General features: G+C 36.6%; 2 protein-coding genes and 1 non-coding gene across 5 annotated transcripts; all 3 read left to right on the top strand.

Annotated features, from left to right (window-relative positions):
- LOC145568117 (stachyose synthase-like) lies at positions 1 to 3,602 on the top strand. The gene is made up of 4 exons (XM_081627547.1): positions 1 to 1,818; positions 1,960 to 2,137; positions 2,340 to 2,707; positions 2,896 to 3,602. Exons 1-4 carry the CDS (start codon positions 322 to 324, stop codon positions 3,460 to 3,462), a joined length of 2,610 nt encoding a protein of 869 aa, XP_081483673.1. The 5' UTR covers positions 1 to 321; the 3' UTR covers positions 3,463 to 3,602.
- Positions 3,603 to 5,967: 2,365 nt separating this feature from the next.
- On the top strand, positions 5,968 to 6,041 carry TRNAN-GUU (transfer RNA asparagine (anticodon GUU)). Its single transcript has one exon. It is a non-coding gene; the product is annotated as a tRNA-Asn (tRNA).
- A 69-nt stretch (positions 6,042 to 6,110) lies between these two features.
- Positions 6,111 to 17,227, top strand: LOC145568116 (dihydroorotase, mitochondrial-like). 3 transcript variants are annotated; one of them, XM_081627545.1, is made up of 9 exons: positions 6,111 to 6,232; positions 6,789 to 6,851; positions 7,551 to 7,696; positions 7,791 to 7,972; positions 14,699 to 14,835; positions 15,666 to 15,831; positions 15,967 to 16,083; positions 16,290 to 16,450; positions 16,647 to 17,227. In XM_081627545.1, exons 2-9 carry the CDS (start codon positions 6,822 to 6,824, stop codon positions 16,836 to 16,838), a joined length of 1,131 nt encoding a protein of 376 aa, XP_081483671.1. In that variant the 5' UTR covers positions 6,111 to 6,232; positions 6,789 to 6,821; the 3' UTR covers positions 16,839 to 17,227. The 3 variants fall into 3 exon arrangements, with proteins under 3 accessions (XP_081483671.1, XP_081483670.1, XP_081483672.1); XM_081627544.1 differs by having other exon boundaries at positions 6,113 to 6,232; positions 6,778 to 6,851; XM_081627546.1 differs by lacking the exons at positions 6,111 to 6,232; positions 6,789 to 6,851 and having other exon boundaries at positions 7,563 to 7,696; positions 7,853 to 7,972.
- Positions 17,228 to 17,233: the final 6 nt, after the last annotated feature.

The following is a 17,233-nucleotide window of genomic DNA, read 5'->3' as shown; positions in this document are numbered from 1 at the left end:
GGGTACTACACAATATCATCTATTTATACGTTGCATTAGCTTCCCACTTAATCAGCACAGAATTTCAATTTCATTATTTCTGTCTCCTCCAATTTTCACTCTTTGTTACTTCACAAATTCTTGCTTACCAGCTCAAATTATATAGTAATTGTATAGAAATACAATTATATTCTTAAATTAACCCATTTTCAATCTTATTATTTCTTTGGGCTTTTAAAATTTCAAAACGTTGATTATAAAAGAACGGATAATACATACTTCCCACAATTTTTTTTTTATTCCTCTGTTTTTCCCTGTTTTCCTCTGTTTTTCTCATCATTTATGGCTCCCCCAAATAACCCAACAGTACCAAAACTCAGCCTAACTAGAGCTGAATCTTTAGACCAATATTTCAGCTTATCTGATGATGGAAAATTCAGTGTAAAAGGTGTAACCTTGCTGTCTGAAATCCCTAGCAATGTCTCCTTCACTGAGTTCAACACAATCTGTAACTACTCTGAATCAGATGCTCCTTTTCCTCTCCTTCAACGTGTACAATCCACCTCTCATCGTGGCGGGTTCTTCGGGTTTGAAGTCGTAGAACCCGCTGATAGGGTGATAAACTCCATAGGAAAATTTCATGACAGGAGTTTTTTAAGCATATTTAGGTTCAAAACATGGTGGTCTACTCAATGGGTAGGAAAATGTGGGTCTGATTTACAAATGGAGACTCAATGGGTGTTACTCGAAATACCCGAGGTTAAGGCATATGCTCTCATTGTGCCTTTGATTGAGGGTGGTTTTAGGGCTGCCCTTAATCCTGGGGATGATGGTCATGTAATGCTTTGTGTCGAAAGCGGTTCGAGTAAGGTTAGGGAATCAACCTTTAAGGCCATAGCTTATGTTCATGTTTGTGACAACCCTTATAATATAATGAAAGAGGCTTTTAGTGCTATAAGGGTACATCTTAACACATTTAGGGTCTTAGAAGAGAAGGGTACCCCTAGTATTTTAGACAAGTTTGGTTGGTGTACTTGGGATGCTTTTTACTTGTCTGTTGAGCCAAAGGGTGTGTTTCATGGAGTGGAAGAGTTTTCTAAAGCTGGTCTTTCGGTCCGGTTTTTGATCATTGATGATGGTTGGCAAAGTGTTAATTGTGATGAGGATGATGACTTACATGAAGATAGGAAGAGTCTTGTTCTTGGTGGGGAGCAAATGACAGCAAGACTTCATAGGTTTGAAGAAGGAGAAAAGTTTAGGAAATACAAAGGTGGTTTGTTGTTAGGGCCTAATTCTCTACCTTACAATCCTATGAAGCCTAAAATGATCATCTCGAAAGCTATTGAAATCGAGCATGCTGAGAAGGATCGTAAGAGGGCTATTCAATCAGGCGACACCGATTTGTCTAGCCTTGATGACAAGATTCAAATGTTGAAGCAAGAGCTAGATGAGTTGATGGGAGGAGAAAACGAAAACGAACACGAAAATGGAGCAAGTGATCATAATAGTAGTAGTGATGAAGTTGAGGAGTATGGTATGAAGGCATTTACTAAGGATCTTAGGAAAAAGTTAAAGGGCTTGGATGATATTTGGGTATGGCACGCTCTTTGTGGCGCTTGGGGCGGTGTTCGACCTGAAACAACACATCTTAATGCAAGTGTAATACCTTGTAAATTGTCACCTAGTTTGGCTGGAACAATGGATGATCTTGCTGTTGATAAAATTGTTGAAGGTGGAATTGGACTTGTTCATCCTGATCAAGCTGCTGAATTATATGATTCTATGCATTCCTACCTTGCTAGTGCTGGAATTACTGGTGTTAAAGTTGATGTTATACAGGTAAGTATCTTACTAATTGTATTTTTCTCGATTTTTTTTCCAAACATAGAGCTATACAACATATACTCCGACCTTCCGTTTCATAATGTTCTTGACATTTCACTTTTTAACGTGTGTTAATTTGCTTTGATAAATTTGTAGACACTTGAATATGTATCTGAGCAATTTGGAGGTAGAGTAGAGCTTGCAAAGAAATATTATGATGGATTGTCTAAATCTTTGGAGAAGAACTTCAATGGTACCAACCTTTTATCTAGCATGGAACAATGCAATGACTTCCTATTGCTTGGAACCAAACAAATATCCATGGGAAGAGTTGGTATGAACATGGCTTCGTCTTTTCATCTAATTAATTTCCCTTATCTGACCTCATAAGAACTTATTATTTTAATTTATTTGAACTTATTGATTCTTATTATCATGTAAAAATTATATTTCTTGAAACATATCCTAGTTATTCTTTTACTTGTACTAACTTGGTTGGTCTTGATGATGTATGATGTTGAATACATCGAAAATAGGTGATGATTTTTGGTTCCAAGATCCAAATGGAGACCCAAATGGGGTGTTTTGGCTACAAGGTGTGCATATGATCCATTGCTCATATAACAGCCTATGGATGGGTCAGATATTCCACCCTGATTGGGACATGTTTCAAAGTGATCACGTCTGTGCTAAGTTTCATGGTGGCTCTCGCGCCATCTGTGGTGGACCGATCTATGTTAGCGACTCACTAGGAGGTCATGACTTTGATCTCCTCAAGAAGTTGGTTCATCCTAATGGAACCATCCCCAAATGTCAAAACTTTGCTCTGCCAACTAGGGATGTTCTGTTCAAGAACCCTCTCTTTGATCAAGAATCTATTCTTAAGATATGGAACTTCAACAAGGTATAACATTTTTTTTTCTTCATAATTGGGTAATCTGAGGTATACTGTTGTACCGTGTAATTAGGTATGAGTCCGTTTTATCAGGTCTAGTCATATAAAATCTTATCAGTTTCATATTAAAGGTTACATAATTTTTTGTACTATTAACCTAAAGATTTTGGGCTAACTCGGGTGTAATTTTTATGAAGTATGGAGCTGTTATTGGAGCATTTAACTGCCAAGGAGCAGGGTGGGACAGGCAGGAAAGAAGGATAAAGGGGTACAAGGAATGTTACAAAACTATGGAAGGTGCAATACATGTGAAGGATATAGAATGGGACCAAACATTGGAAGGTCTAGAAATGGGTTTTGCTGAAGAATATGTTGTGTACCTTAACCAAGAAGACTCACTCCACTTGATGACACTCGAATCTGACCCAATCCATGTCGTGTTGGACCCATCATCTTTCGAAATTTTCAGCTTTGTCCCGGTCAAGGTGCTAGGACAAGATGTCAAATTCGCGCCAATTGGTCTAACCAACATGTTCAATAGTGGAGGTACGATCCAAGAACTTGAGTTCATGGACTCGAGCGCTAAGATGAAGATCAAAGGAGAAGGGTGTTTGTTGGCCTATTCAAATAAGGAGCCAAAGAAGTGCATTGTGAATGGTGAAGAAGTGGCATTTGAATGGTCTAATGATCAAAACAAGTTGGTGTTTGATTTGTCTTGGATTGAAGAGGCTGATGGTGTTTCTGAAGTCATTGTTCAATATTGATGAAAAACTGTATTAATTAATAATAATTCTTTATGTTTTGGTTCTTTTTAGCTTTTGTAATTTGGTTTTGTTCATGTGTTCATGAGTGAAGATTGTAACGAAAAAAATATATATGAAAAGGGAATATTTATTGTATCATATATTTTTGACATTGCATAAGTTATTAATTAATTACCTTTTTTTTTTTTTTTGACAAAGAATTAATTACCTATTGATTGATCTAAATTTGAAGTTTTGATTTTAGTTTGAAACTTTACATCCGATTTCAGTTTGTATCAATCCAAACTCGTAAATGTCAATATCAAAAAGCTGCGAGAAATACAAGTAAATCTTTCAGGCCAAAGTGTTTTCCTTATGATGCTTGAATCTCCAAATGGATACAAATAGCAATATTCATCAAATAATAGTCTTAACTAGGAGTAGAAGTTGCAATGAAAATGTCGTTTATCGTAGTTCTTAGATGTTAAAGTGCTCTACTTCTTATGTCCGGAATTAAGTGTCAAGTCACATCAATAATGTAATTTGAACTAGTAATGTGACACTGACATAAAATGTGAAATTATAATCCAAATTATTTATGAAAAGATAATAGTTTAATAGTTTTTGTCAAAAAATACTTGCTTGTATGTTCTGAGGGGATTTATAGCTAGAATGTTCAGAGACCAACAATCTTTTAAAATATAAATAAACTAAGCACTCAAAGAGTCAAAGCCTTAACTTTAGGATGTCATTGAACCATACTGCAATTAATGTACTACGTATAATGTCTTTGTGATAAAGGAAGATCCATGATAGAAAGAGCATATAGAAATGTAGAATGGAGGGTCCTATGCTAACAGATGAAGACTCTAGAGATTGCTAGCTTACAACCATTAGCCGTTTCCCATGATCTTTTGAGCCAACTAACTTTGATAAAATCATAAAAGTATGGTCATAAACTATATACAAGTCTTTTTAAACATTAGAGCCCACAACCTGGCCTCAAGAGCTAGAATGGGTTAATATATTCGGTTGTTTTCTTATTGGTTGTCAAAAAAAAATAAAATAAAATAAAATAAATTTACAAATACTATATTATTATTATTATATATGCAAGTTGTAGCATCCTGTCTTTAGACCTTAAGTAATATTAACCGACATATCACAAAAATTCAAAGATTACGATATTATGTTATGTTTATCTCTATTCTATGATTTAATTATTTTTTGCACACTTACTCGGATTAGATTATACAATGTTGTTTTTTGGAACTCACTTATCCCAACCCACAACGCCATAAAGCATAATTTCAAATTCCAAATATGCTAACCGACTTACTCTCAACTTCTCATCAAGTCCTGATGATGAAAGCGACCTAACAAACTAATAATACATAATTATACATAAGACATACCCCTTTCTTGCATCCTCTCTTTAAGGCTTATTAGAAGATAACATGTGGATGTGGATGTGGATGTGGATAAACCTTGCAACTACCATTTCAACATCTAATTAACTAAATAAGTACCCTGGATTCCTAGCTAAAAGGACTTTAGGCATAGTTGTCAAATAGTAGATCAATCCAACACATTGGCTTTTAAGAAGTGGTCAATTACATGAAGAATAATTATAACGTGTTAATTTTCAATTTGCAAGCTATGGTCTCTATGAAGCTTATACTAATTTGACTTATCACATGATAATGGTCGGTTTAATATGGCCTACTACTCTTGCTAAAAGACGTGAAGAAATGAACAAAGTAATATTATGGTCTTGGACCGACCATATTTATCCACAACTTCTAACTAACTTAACCGCTTCACTAGAAGCAGTATCTTAACTAACTAAACCTAAAAACTTTGAAATATATTGTTATGTTTTTGACTAAAATTATCAATTAGTGTGATAGCTAGTGTCAAATACTCAAATTGTCAATAGTCTTTGTCCATCTATGCATGCACATGCATATTCTTCGAAGTAGTTAAATAGTTAATTAGTGATCATAATGACGCAAATTAATTGAAATATAACATAAGACACCATTATATTACACATGTACGCCCTATAAGCCCATATGTATATTGTATAGAGTATTTTAGGTTGCCTTATACTTCGTACATATACAGAGTAATACAATGACAAGTACAGAGTATTAAACTAATAGAACACACTTCATCTTGTAGAAATAAAATTTCAGTTTTTTTCACTGATAAACTACACTAATTATTTTTATATTGTACGACATACAGTTCCTTAGTACGATTCAAGTTAGCCGATCCCAAGTCATTTTGGGACTGAGACTTTGTTGTTGTTGATTCTTTAGCTTTTTAAGCCCTGTTCTCTTTGAGCTGTATTATTCTGCTCTACTCTACTGAAATATGCTTTGCTCAATTGAAATCTCCTCTGCTCTGTTCATAAACTCAAAAGAACAAGGCCTAAGTCCATAAAAGGTCGAATATGTGGAAGTCATCAATCCAACTATTGTTATAATCCAAATAATTATCAGTTTATTAACATATCAGAAAGCTGGAATAGCTCAGTTGGTTAGAGCGTGTGGCTGTTAACCACAAGGTCGGAGGTTCGACCCCTCCTTCTAGCGTTTTCACATTTTTGTTCCCCTCAACCACATTAAACCCTTAATTTTAGCAAATATCATCGTCTATACTACGAATAGACCAGTACTAGTGTTCTCTCTGGTTCTTCTCTCTCAACCTACACTTGTTACATTCTTCAAGCTTAACTCATTTTGGAGATTCCCCTGTTACAGAACACAGATTCAGCAACTAAGAGGTTAAATTTTTAACTCCCCCTTTTTATTTCTGGTTTAATTTCATTTACAAATGAATAAAGTTTGTGTATTTGTTGATTATTAGTAGTAGAAACCTCAGTTGTCTAAGTTAGGGTATTGGGTTTTTGGAATTGGAGATTGCATAATATAATTTCTGAATAAAAATGTCAGCTTCACTGATTTTTATTTAATTTTAATTTATTATTCTTTGTAGATTGGTCTGTATTCTGTATACAAATCACGTTGAATGCGTAATTTGAACTAGAAATGTGGCAACTAAATCCGGATGTAATTAGTAGGGATTACTCGGTTATGTTTAATTGTTTTTGAGATGAAAGTAAATGACAAGAATTTGAGATAATGGAAGTTTTTGTTATATCAGTCTTGAATTTACAAATGGCATTTACATTGGATTATTTTATACGAATTGCTAGTTAATTTTGCTTGATAAGTTCATTTGACCTTTAGGTTTTATTTAGAATGTAATGAAATTTCTTACAGTAAAGATATTGAACTTGTTTAGCTAATCTACTCTTTCTGGTGTTAGGGGGTTGTTAGGTTGTATGCAGTGCTCTTTGCAGGCTTGTCCAGATGATAAACACATCACTCTTATCATACAATGTAAGCTTTATTGTTATTGAGTTCCCATGTTGTGCTTATTGTGTAGTCAGTGTTCTTGAGAAGGATATTGTGTACATAAATGAATCAGTATTCTTGAGAAGGATATTGTGTACATAACTGAAGTGTTTTGATCAATTTTTAAAACAATTGTGCTTTTGTTTGGTTTTTAAGGAGCTAGATTGTTTTCCATTCAATATTATGTTATCAATCTCCCTATACTGTATTGTGTATTAAAGTAGACGATTATACTACACGTCTGTCTTCTGGAACCTTAGTATTGTCTAACTACTGTTCAACGATGTGGAATCCAGAGGAACAGATAACTTACATTATTTGTTACTCCTGTGTCAAAGTGTTGTAAATTTTGTGAAAGTTAAAGAAATCATCTTAGCATTTCAAAACTAGTAATTAGACAGTGTTCACAAAGTAATTTATTTGGCAGGCCAGCTGAGTAAACCTTTGAAGTCTTGAACTTGTGTTCTATTTCTTGTGCTATAATGTCAATAGCTTATGATTTGCTGCTTCATGCCTTCATATGTGGTAACATGTCAATGCTTGTCTTAAATCTGTCAAAGATGAATGTTCTTAATCATTGAGACTTAACCCATCCAGCATCTTATTATTGATCTTGAAATTCTTGTCCTCATTGTGTTTCAAATTTTTTTGCTAACAAAACTTATGAATCTTTGTTCTATTTAGGTATCAATTTTGCCTATTCCAAGGATTAAAAGGTTTAACAATATAAATGTTAAAGCAGTAAAGATGGAACTGACTCTGACACGCCCTGATGATTGGCATCTTCATCTCCGTGATGGAGATCTCCTTGCCGCGGTTGCTCCATATAGGTAAGGCTTAAGACAAACGTATGCTTTTTTTTTTTTGTATGTATCGTACTTCTGAGAATTGTTGTAAAGTGTGCTGTATCCTTTTGTAATTCAGTGCAAAAAATTTTGGAAGGGCAATTGTTATGCCTAATCTAAGGCCTCCTATTACCACTACAGTTGCTGCTGTTGCATATCGAGAGTCTATTATGGATGTACTTCCTGCTGATAGCGACTTCAATCCTCTCATGACACTCTATTTAACTGATAAAACCAGCCCTAATGAGATAAAGCTTGCCAGTAAGTACTTTGAGCTTTAAAATGTTGTTCAAATTGCAACTTCCTAAATCCTATAGCTATTAGCGATTTGTAATCAGTGTAGTGCAAAAGAAACTTATGTCAGAATATGCCTGTTTGTGTACTTGCTTTACTTCTTCTTTTCTTTTCCATATTTTTTTTTTTTGGTGGGTGGGGGACCGGGGGAGGAATGGAAGAGAAAAACCAGCTATGAATTTAATCCAAGTCTTTTAGCAGAGTCTTTTTCTAGTTTGGCATAAATGTTTTTCCCTCCACATATAATTCTCCTCACTGTCCATGCCAAGTCTGATGCTGCAGGCACTGCCCAGACATGGCACCAAGGCCTAGGCGCTGCTGCTACTTCCCAAGCCAAGGCATGAGGGCTGCTGCCCAAGTCATGGCAAGTCATGGCCTAAGCAAGGGCAATGACACTCCTATTTCTGGCAATTGAGGGTAGCGTTTGGCTTGCCTTAGGCCAAAGGCAAGACTATGCAAGGCCAAGGGCAAGGCAAGCAACACAAAGCCAAATCAAGGAAACACAAGGCATCTTAAGACATGATATTGATTAACAAGGGGTGGGCCAAGGCACGAAGAAATGGTTCCGGGCACCAAGTAGACCTCGTAAGGCCCTTTGGAACCCCAAATAGTGACTTGATGCATAACCTTGTTGAATGCATAATAATTCTTAGGTGGCTAAATTTAAAGGATATGATACTGAAAAATGGATCAGAGATTATGGAACCTAGTGTCGAAAATACAATTAATGGTAGGGGAGGCATCTGGGGTCATGTTATGTTATTTGGAACCATATAAAGCCACTAATCGATCACATAAAGGCACGTACATGGTTACCTTAATTTAATGAAGAGAGGCGTGTACGTTATTAGCTAAATTAATAGTTTAAAAGCAAAGTGGATGATTCCAAGCATTCATATGGTCTCTAGGGGTATTGTAGGGTTTATGGGTAGCACCCCAACCTCTTTCCAACTTAGGTCCAAAAAAGTTGAAAATTGTCTAAAAATAAAAGGCTATAATCCACGCTTTTGGATCAATTTTGATAATTTTTTCCAAAATTAAACAGAATGTGTGGGGTGTTCCCTAAAGTTGTAAAAGTTGGTTTGAAACCATAAAATCCTACTAATAGGTCTTTAAAGTCCCTAAAAAGAATTTGCTCCACTATATGGCTATTTTGAAATTTTGTTGTGTTTGTAGTCAAAACTTGTAAGAAATGGTTCCGATCACCAACATGATATCTTGAGGGTGTGGTGAGTTGTCAAGAATTATTCATAAGGTTTACAAACCCAATGTCACCCATTCATTACTTATTATTACATTGTTGATTTAATCAAAGAAGTATTTACTTTTTTTTTTTTTTTTTTTGGTATAGCCTTATTCTAGTTTGGCATAATATGTTTTTCCCTTGTTAAGTATCTTCGTCGCTGCCTTGCACATGTGCTCCCACCGAAGACCTAAGTGAGTATGTGCAGCTTCCTTGTTAAGGCACGGGGGCTAGGGTGTTGCTGCAAGTCAAGGCATACCATGGATTAAGCAAGGGGTACGAGCATGACGACAAGGCATTAAAATACCTAATTCTTAAAAAAAAACCACCATTTTGTAGCACTTAAAGGTAGTGTCTAGGTCTGCCTTAGGGCGAAGGCCAAACGAAGGCAAGACAAGACATCTTAAGACATGATGATGAGGGGTGGACTAATACATAATGAGATTGTTCCACGCACCAAGTGGGCCTCTTTAGGCTATTTGGCATATTGATGCATAAGCTTGTTGGGTCGAAAGATGCTATTTGGAGCAATACAAGAAAACGGGAAATGTTTAAGGATTTCAGGTTTCCTCAAAAACTTAAGTGATGGTATGGGAGAGTAGGAGACATCCGAGGTTATATAATGTTGTTTGAAACTATATACAACCACAGGTTTGTCACATAAAAACTCGTGGTGGCCTTGAGTTAATGTAGGGAAGCAGGTATGTAATTGGCCGAATTAGCAATTCAAAGGCAAAGTGGATAATTCCACCCACTCAAATGGCCTCTCGAGGTCTCGTGGGGTATGTGGAAAGCAACCGGACCTCTTTCCTTTCAGCTAAGTTGAAAATTGTCCAAAACTAAAGGTATAAGAGGTGAATTTGTTGTCCCCCGAAGTCATAAAAGTTGGTTTGAAACCATTAGGGTCTATTAATAGGTTTATAGTCCAGAAAAAAAAAAGTTTGCTTCTATTTATAGCTATTTTGAAATTTTGTGAAATTTTGAGAAACATCGGCTACGAATTTAATCATAGTCTTTTAGCAGAGTCTTTTTCTAGTTCGACATAAATGTTTTTCCCCCCACGTATATTTCTCCTCACTGTCATGCTAGGTCTGATGTTGTAGTCACTACCAGCCAAGGCACCCAGGCCTAGGCGCTGTTGCTACTTTCCAAGGCAAGGCACGCCAAGGCCATGAGGGTTTCATCCAAGTCATGGCATTTCATAGCCTAAGCAAGGGCAATGACACTCCTATTAATGGCAATTAGGGGCCTAAGCAAGGGCAATGACACTCCTATTAATGGCAGTTGAGGGTAGCATCTTAGCTTGCCTTAGGCGAAAGGCAAGACTACACAAGGCCAAGGGCAAGGCAAGCAACGCAAAGCCAAATCATGGCAACACAAGGCGTCTTAAGACATGATATCGATTAATGAGGGGTGGGCCAAGAGATAAAGAGATGGTTCCGGGCACCAAGTAGACCTTGTAAGGCCCGTTGAAACCAGGAAGTGACTCGATGCAAAACCTTGTTGAATGCACAATTATTCTTAGGTGGCCGAATTTAAAGGATATAATGCCGAAAAATGGATTGAAGATTATGGAACCTAGTGTCAAAAACACAATTAATGGTAGGGGAGGCATCTGGGGTCATGTTATGTTATTTGGAACCATATAAAGCCACTAATTGGTCACATAAAGGCACATATGTGGTTACATTAAGTTAATGAAGAGAGGTGTGTACATTATTAGCTAAATTAAGAGTTTAAATGCAAAGTGGATGGTTCCAAGCATTCATATGGCCTTACGGGGTATTGTGGGGTTTATGGGAAGCACCCCAACCTCTTTCCAATTTGGGTCCAAAAAAGATAAAAATTGTCCAAAAATTAAGGCTATAATCCACGCTTTTGGACCAATTTTGAGGTAATTTCCAAAATTAAACATAATGCACGGGGTTTTTCCTAAGGTTGTAAAAGTTGGTTTGAAACCATAAAAATCCTACCAATCAGTCTTTAAAGTCCCTATAAAGAATTTGCTCCAATTATATGGCTATTTTGAAATTTTGTTGTGTTTGTAGTCAAAACTTGTAGGAAATAGTTCCAATCACCAACATGATATCTTGAGGCCTCGAGGGTCCTGGTGAGTTGTCAAGAATTATTCATTAGGTTTACAAATCCAATGTCACCCATTCATTACTTATTATTACGTTGTTGATTCAATTAAAGAAGTATTTTGTTTGTTTTTTATTTTTTATTTATTTTTTGCATAGCCTTATTCTGGTTTGGCATAATATGTTTTTTCCCTTGTTAAGTATCTTCGTCGTTGCTTTGTACATGTGCTACCACCCAAGACCTAAGCGAGTAGGCGTAGCTGCCACGCTAAGGCATGGGGGCTAGGGCGTTGCCAATAGTCAAGGCATACCATGGCCTAAGCAAGGGGTACCAGCATGACGACAAGGCATAAAATTACCTAATCCTTAAAAAAAACCACCATTTTTAGCACTTAAAGATAGTGTCTAAGTTTGACTTAGGGCGAAGGTCAAACGTAAGCAAGACAAGACATCTTAAGACATAATGATGAGGGGTGAACCAATAATAATGAGATTGTTTTGCACACCAAGTGGGCCTCTTGAGGCTCTTTGGCATCTTGATGCATAAGCTTGTTGGGTCGAAAGATGCTGTTTGGAGCAATACAAGAAAACGGGAAATGTTTAGGGTTTTCAGGTTTCCTCAACTCAAAAACTAAAGTGATGTTATGGGAGAGTAAAAGACATCTGATGTTATATAATGTTGTTTAAAACCATATGTTGTCACTAGTTGGTCACATAAAGACTCGCGGTGGCCTTAAGTTAATGGAGGGAAGCATGCATGTAATTGGCCTAATTAACAATTTAAAGGCAAAGTGGATGGTTCCACCCACCCAAATGGCCTTCCGAGGTCTTGTGGGGTATTTGGAAAGCAATCGAACCTCTTTCCTTTCAGATAAGTTGAAGATTGTCAAAAACTAAAGGTATAAGAGGTGAATTTGTTGTCTCCAAGGTCATAAAAGTTGGTTTGAAACCATTAGGGTGTATTAATAGGTTTATAGTCCCGAAAAAAAGTTTGCTTTGATTATATAGTTATTTTAAATTTGTTACATTTAGAGAAACACCAGCTATGAATTTAATCCAAGTCTTTTAGCAGAGTCTTTTTCTAGTTCGACATAAATGTTTTTCCCCCCTCATAGGCTCATATAGTTCTCCTAAATGCCCTTGATGTTGTAGGCACTGCCAGCGAAGGCACCAAGGCCTAGGCGCTATTGCTACTTCCCTAGCCAAGGCATGACGGGTTGCTGCCCAAGTCATGGCACACCATGGCCTAGGCAAGGGCAATGGCACTCCTATATTTGTGGCAGTAGAGGGTAGCGTCTTGGCTTTCCTTAGGCCAAAGGCAAGACCACACAAGGCCAAGGGCAATCATGGCAATACAATGCATCTTAAGACATGATATCGATTAACGAGGGGTGGCCAAGGCATGAAGAGATGGTTACGGGCACCAAGTAGACCCCGTAAGGTCCTTTGGAGCCCCAGGAAGTGACTCGATGCATAACCTTGTTGGATGCAAATTTTTTCTTAGGTGGCCAAATGTAAAGGATATAATACTGAAAAATGGATCATAGATTATGGAACATAGTGTCGAAAACACAATTAATGGCAAGGGAGGCATATGGGGTAATGTTATGTTATTTGGAACCATATAAGCCATTAATCGGTCACAAAAAGGCACGTACGTGGTTACCTTAATTAAATGAAGAGAGGGGTGTACATTATTAGCTAAATTAACTGTTTAAAAGCAAAGTGGATGGTTCCAAGCATTCATATAGCCTCTTAGGATATCGTAGGGTTTATGGGAAGCACCCCAACCTTTGTCCAACTTGGGTCCAAAAAAGTTGAAAATTGTTCAAAAATGAAGGCTATAATCTACGCTTTTGGACCAATTTTGAGATATTTTCCAAAATTAAACAGAATGTGCGGGGTGTCCCCTAAGGTTGTATAAGTTGGTTTGAAACCATAAAAATCCTACCAATAGGTCTTTTAAGTCCCTGAAAAGAATTTATTACAACTCTATGGCTATTTTGAAATTTTGTTGTGTTGGAAGTCAAAACTTGTAAGAGATGGTTCCAATCACCAACATGATATCTTGACAGGAATTATTCATTAGGTTAACAAACCCAATGTCACCCATCCATTTCTTATTATTACGTTGCTGATTTAATTAAAGAAATGTTTTTTTTTTTTTTTTTTTTTTTTTTTTTTTGCATAGTCTTATTCTAGTTTGGCATAATATGTTTTTTTTCCCTTGTTTGGTATCTTTGTCGCTGCCTTGCACATGTGCTCTCAGCCAAGACCTAAGCGAGTACGCGCAGTTGCCACCCTAAGGCATGGGGGCTAGGGCATTGTTACCATTCAAGGCATACAATGGCCTAAGCAAGGGGTAGGAGCATGACGACAAGGCTTGATGAAATGGTTATGGGCTCCAAGTAGGTCTCTCGGGAATCTTTGGGAATCCTAGGATGCACCATGATGTATAAACTTGTCGGTCTTAAAATGTTCTTCGGAGACCAATTTTAATTGTTATACACGAAGTTGGATCATTTTTGAAGATTTCGGAACCAAGTGTCAGAAAATCAATTAATGGTTGAGAAGGCATATGGGATGTATAATGTTGTTTGAAATGTATAACAACAATTGAGTTAATGAAGGCAAAGTGGATGATTCCAACGGCCCAAATGACCACTTAGGGTCTTATGGGGTCCATGGAAAGCAACCAACCTCATTCCTTTTGGGGTCTAGAAAAGTCAAAACATCTTCTAAATTGAAGGCTATAATCGATGTCTTTTGTTTTTTTTTGTTTTTTTTTTTCTCCAAAATTGGAGGGAATGTATAGGGTGTCTCCTAAGGTTATAAAAGGTTGTTTGGAACCATAAAAGGCCTACTGATAGGTTTATAATGTCAAAGTCCCAAAAATGACATTGCTTCAATTATATGGCTATTTTATAATTTAGTTACATCGTAGTCAAGAGTGGTGAAAGATTAATTTGGCATCTGGGGTCTTATCTGGTTGTTGGGTTTCCTTAATTGGGTTACCAAATCCAAAGCCACCCGTTCATTACTGACCGCCATGCTGTTGCATCATGCATTACATGAAATTTCTTGTTCACTCAGTACTCCCTAATTCCCTATGGATTTTCATTCCCTTTCCATATTTTCACGGTCCAAGTGTTGGTTGGATTCTAACACATGCCCATATTTTCACTGTTCTCATTTCATGATGGAGCATTGCTTATTTATCAGATTGGGTTCTTGGTGTAGAGTCATGGTAGTCTAGGATTGTGTTTTTGCAATTACTGTTACTATCCTTAGCTAGAGTCTTTGACAGGATACTCAGATTGTTGAATGCAATTCTGTTTTTTGATTAGCAGTGGCTGATTCTTTTAACAGGAGAAAGTGAGGTGGTTTATGCTGTAAAGCTGTACCCTGCTGGCGCAACAACTAATTCACAGGATGGTGTCACTGATCTGTTTGGAAAGTGTTTGCCAGTGCTCCAAGCGATGGCTGAGCAAAATATGCCTCTATTGGTAAGTTGTCTTTATAAAATACAAAATCTACTAAAATGAATTGGTGGAGAGAAACAAAAATTTCCATTCCATTCTGAAATTTCTAATTTCCACTTAATGAACTGGTAAGATAAAAGAATTAATGTTAAAGCTTAATAAAACCTTTTATTTGTTTCCTCTCTCTTCATAATGCCACATCATGCTATGGAGTCCATAATGACAAACATTAGGGCCCAACTGCAACATCATGCTCTAGATTCCATTGGGCAGTGCTCAGTTCATATTCTATTATTCTTCCTTTCCTTTTCCTGATTTCTTATTTTGGGTATGGATGAAAGAAGACCCTGGCATATCATTTTTTGGGGCAAACCTTGAATCGTAGGTGGTTGGCTTAGTAAGCAAATGAAGAAATTCATTGTAAATGTTAAATTATTGATTTAGGTTTTAGGTTGGGAGCTAACAAAAGTTTTCCTGAAAGATTATATACAATAGTTGTTGATTTATAAAATCAAAGTGAATTTAGGGAAACTGTCAAACTTTAAAGCGAAATTATTCAGGGAACAACAATTGTGGGATTGGGAATTCTGGACAGTATAAGTCTACTTAAGACACTATCTGAATAGGGTTGTTACTGTCCAGTTTAAGAGAACTTTCAATGATTTTCTGTATGGCCTATAGCCCATAATACATGAAAACCAGACCATTAAAAATCCTGGAACTTTCTGATGCTACTTGGTTAACGGAATTATGCTTTAAGGGTACAACAATGAATGACAGTTTATCATCTCTTTAACTCCGCACATGTGAAAAGGTAGAAGCTGTCCTTTATTAACTATGGCAATTTGTATTAGGTCCATGGAGAGGTTACAGATCCTGACATAGATATATTTGATCGTGAAAAAGTTTTTATCGACACGGTTTTAAGACCTTTAATTCAGAAACTACCACAATTAAAAGTTGTAATGGAGCATATCACTACAGCAGACGCTGTGAAGTTTATTGAATCATGCAATACAGGTAGGATTATGGTTTTGTTATTTTAACAATGTCTATCTCTTAGGTATTTTTTTCAGTTATTCTATTTAATATGATTTAATTTCCTTTCAGTCTGCAATTTGATTTGCCATTATCTTGCTCCATTATGCTAATCAGGAAATGTAGCAGCTACCGTGACTCCACAGCACATCCTTCTGAATAGAAACTCCCTATTCCAAGGAGGGTTGCAACCACATAACTATTGTCTTCCAGTGCTCAAAAGAGAAATCCATAGTATGTATTGTTTCATATGCATTATAAACATCCATATTTTGTATATTATGTGTATGTGAAAGAATTTAGGCTGATTAATTCACCTTAATAGCTCCAACTATAGAAGAGATACTGTGAAATTCTGTCAGTTATGTCTTGACACAAGTTTTTGTCCATTTTTTTGCTATCTGCGTGCTCTGATTGTACCTTTTAATTGCTTTTTGTAGGGCAGACAATTCTTTCAGCAGTAACCAGTGGGAGTAAGCAATATTTTCTTGGGACTGATAGTGCTCCTCATGAGAGGCAAAGGAAAGAGAGCTCCTGTGGGTGTGCTGGAATCTTTAATTCCCCTGTTGCTCTATCGCTATATGCCAAAGTTTTTGAAGAGGTATAGCTCATATAACACCCGTAATTTATGTGCTGGAATCTTCCTCTTGCAAAGAATGCAAAGGAAAGAATGCATGTCCATTCTGGGGTCATCTCGAACTAGAAGCACAATAATGTGGAAATTGTTTACTTTTTTTGTATGTAGTTTGATTAGCACTTGCTGGAAGTTAAATTTGCTGCTTCATTTATCTTTTCAGGCAGGTGCCCTTGACAAATTAGAGGCATTTACAAGCTTCAATGGACCTGATTTCTACGGTCTTCCAAGGAATACATCGAAGATCAAGTTGAAAAAAGAACCATGGAAAGTCCCAGACCACATACCTTTCTCTTCCGGAGAAATTATCCCTATGTTTGCCGGACAAATGCTGGACTGGAAGCCATCTTTTTGATACAGTATGATCCCTCATCTATCTTGAACTTCAACTGAGTAATACTCTCTGTTTCAATTTTCCCAGTCATAATATCTGTTAGCTTAGTCCTTCGAAACTTCAGGCTTCTGAATGTGTTTGCTTCACATTCATGAGAAATACTATGGCTGCTGACATCTGATATGTATGGGCAGTCTTGTAAGAGCTCCCTTGCCCCTTACATGAGAAATAAAAAATGGCACACAATAGAGGCTTCTGTTTTAGTCCATCTTAGGACAAAGATTACAAAGAACTTTAAATTTTGAATCATATCTGTAATCTGAGAACAGTGTAACCTGATTTCTTAAAGCTACATTCATTTGAGAAGGGTGATTTTCATCATTCTTTCCCACTTGACACTTTTATTGTTAGCTTTA

Source organism: Chenopodium album, chromosome 11 (genome assembly GCF_948465745.1).
Source record: "Chenopodium album chromosome 11, dcCheAlbu1.1, whole genome shotgun sequence".
NCBI classification, from domain to species: Eukaryota; Viridiplantae; Streptophyta; class Magnoliopsida; order Caryophyllales; family Amaranthaceae; genus Chenopodium; species Chenopodium album.
This window is presented reverse-complemented; position numbering and strand designations above follow the sequence as displayed.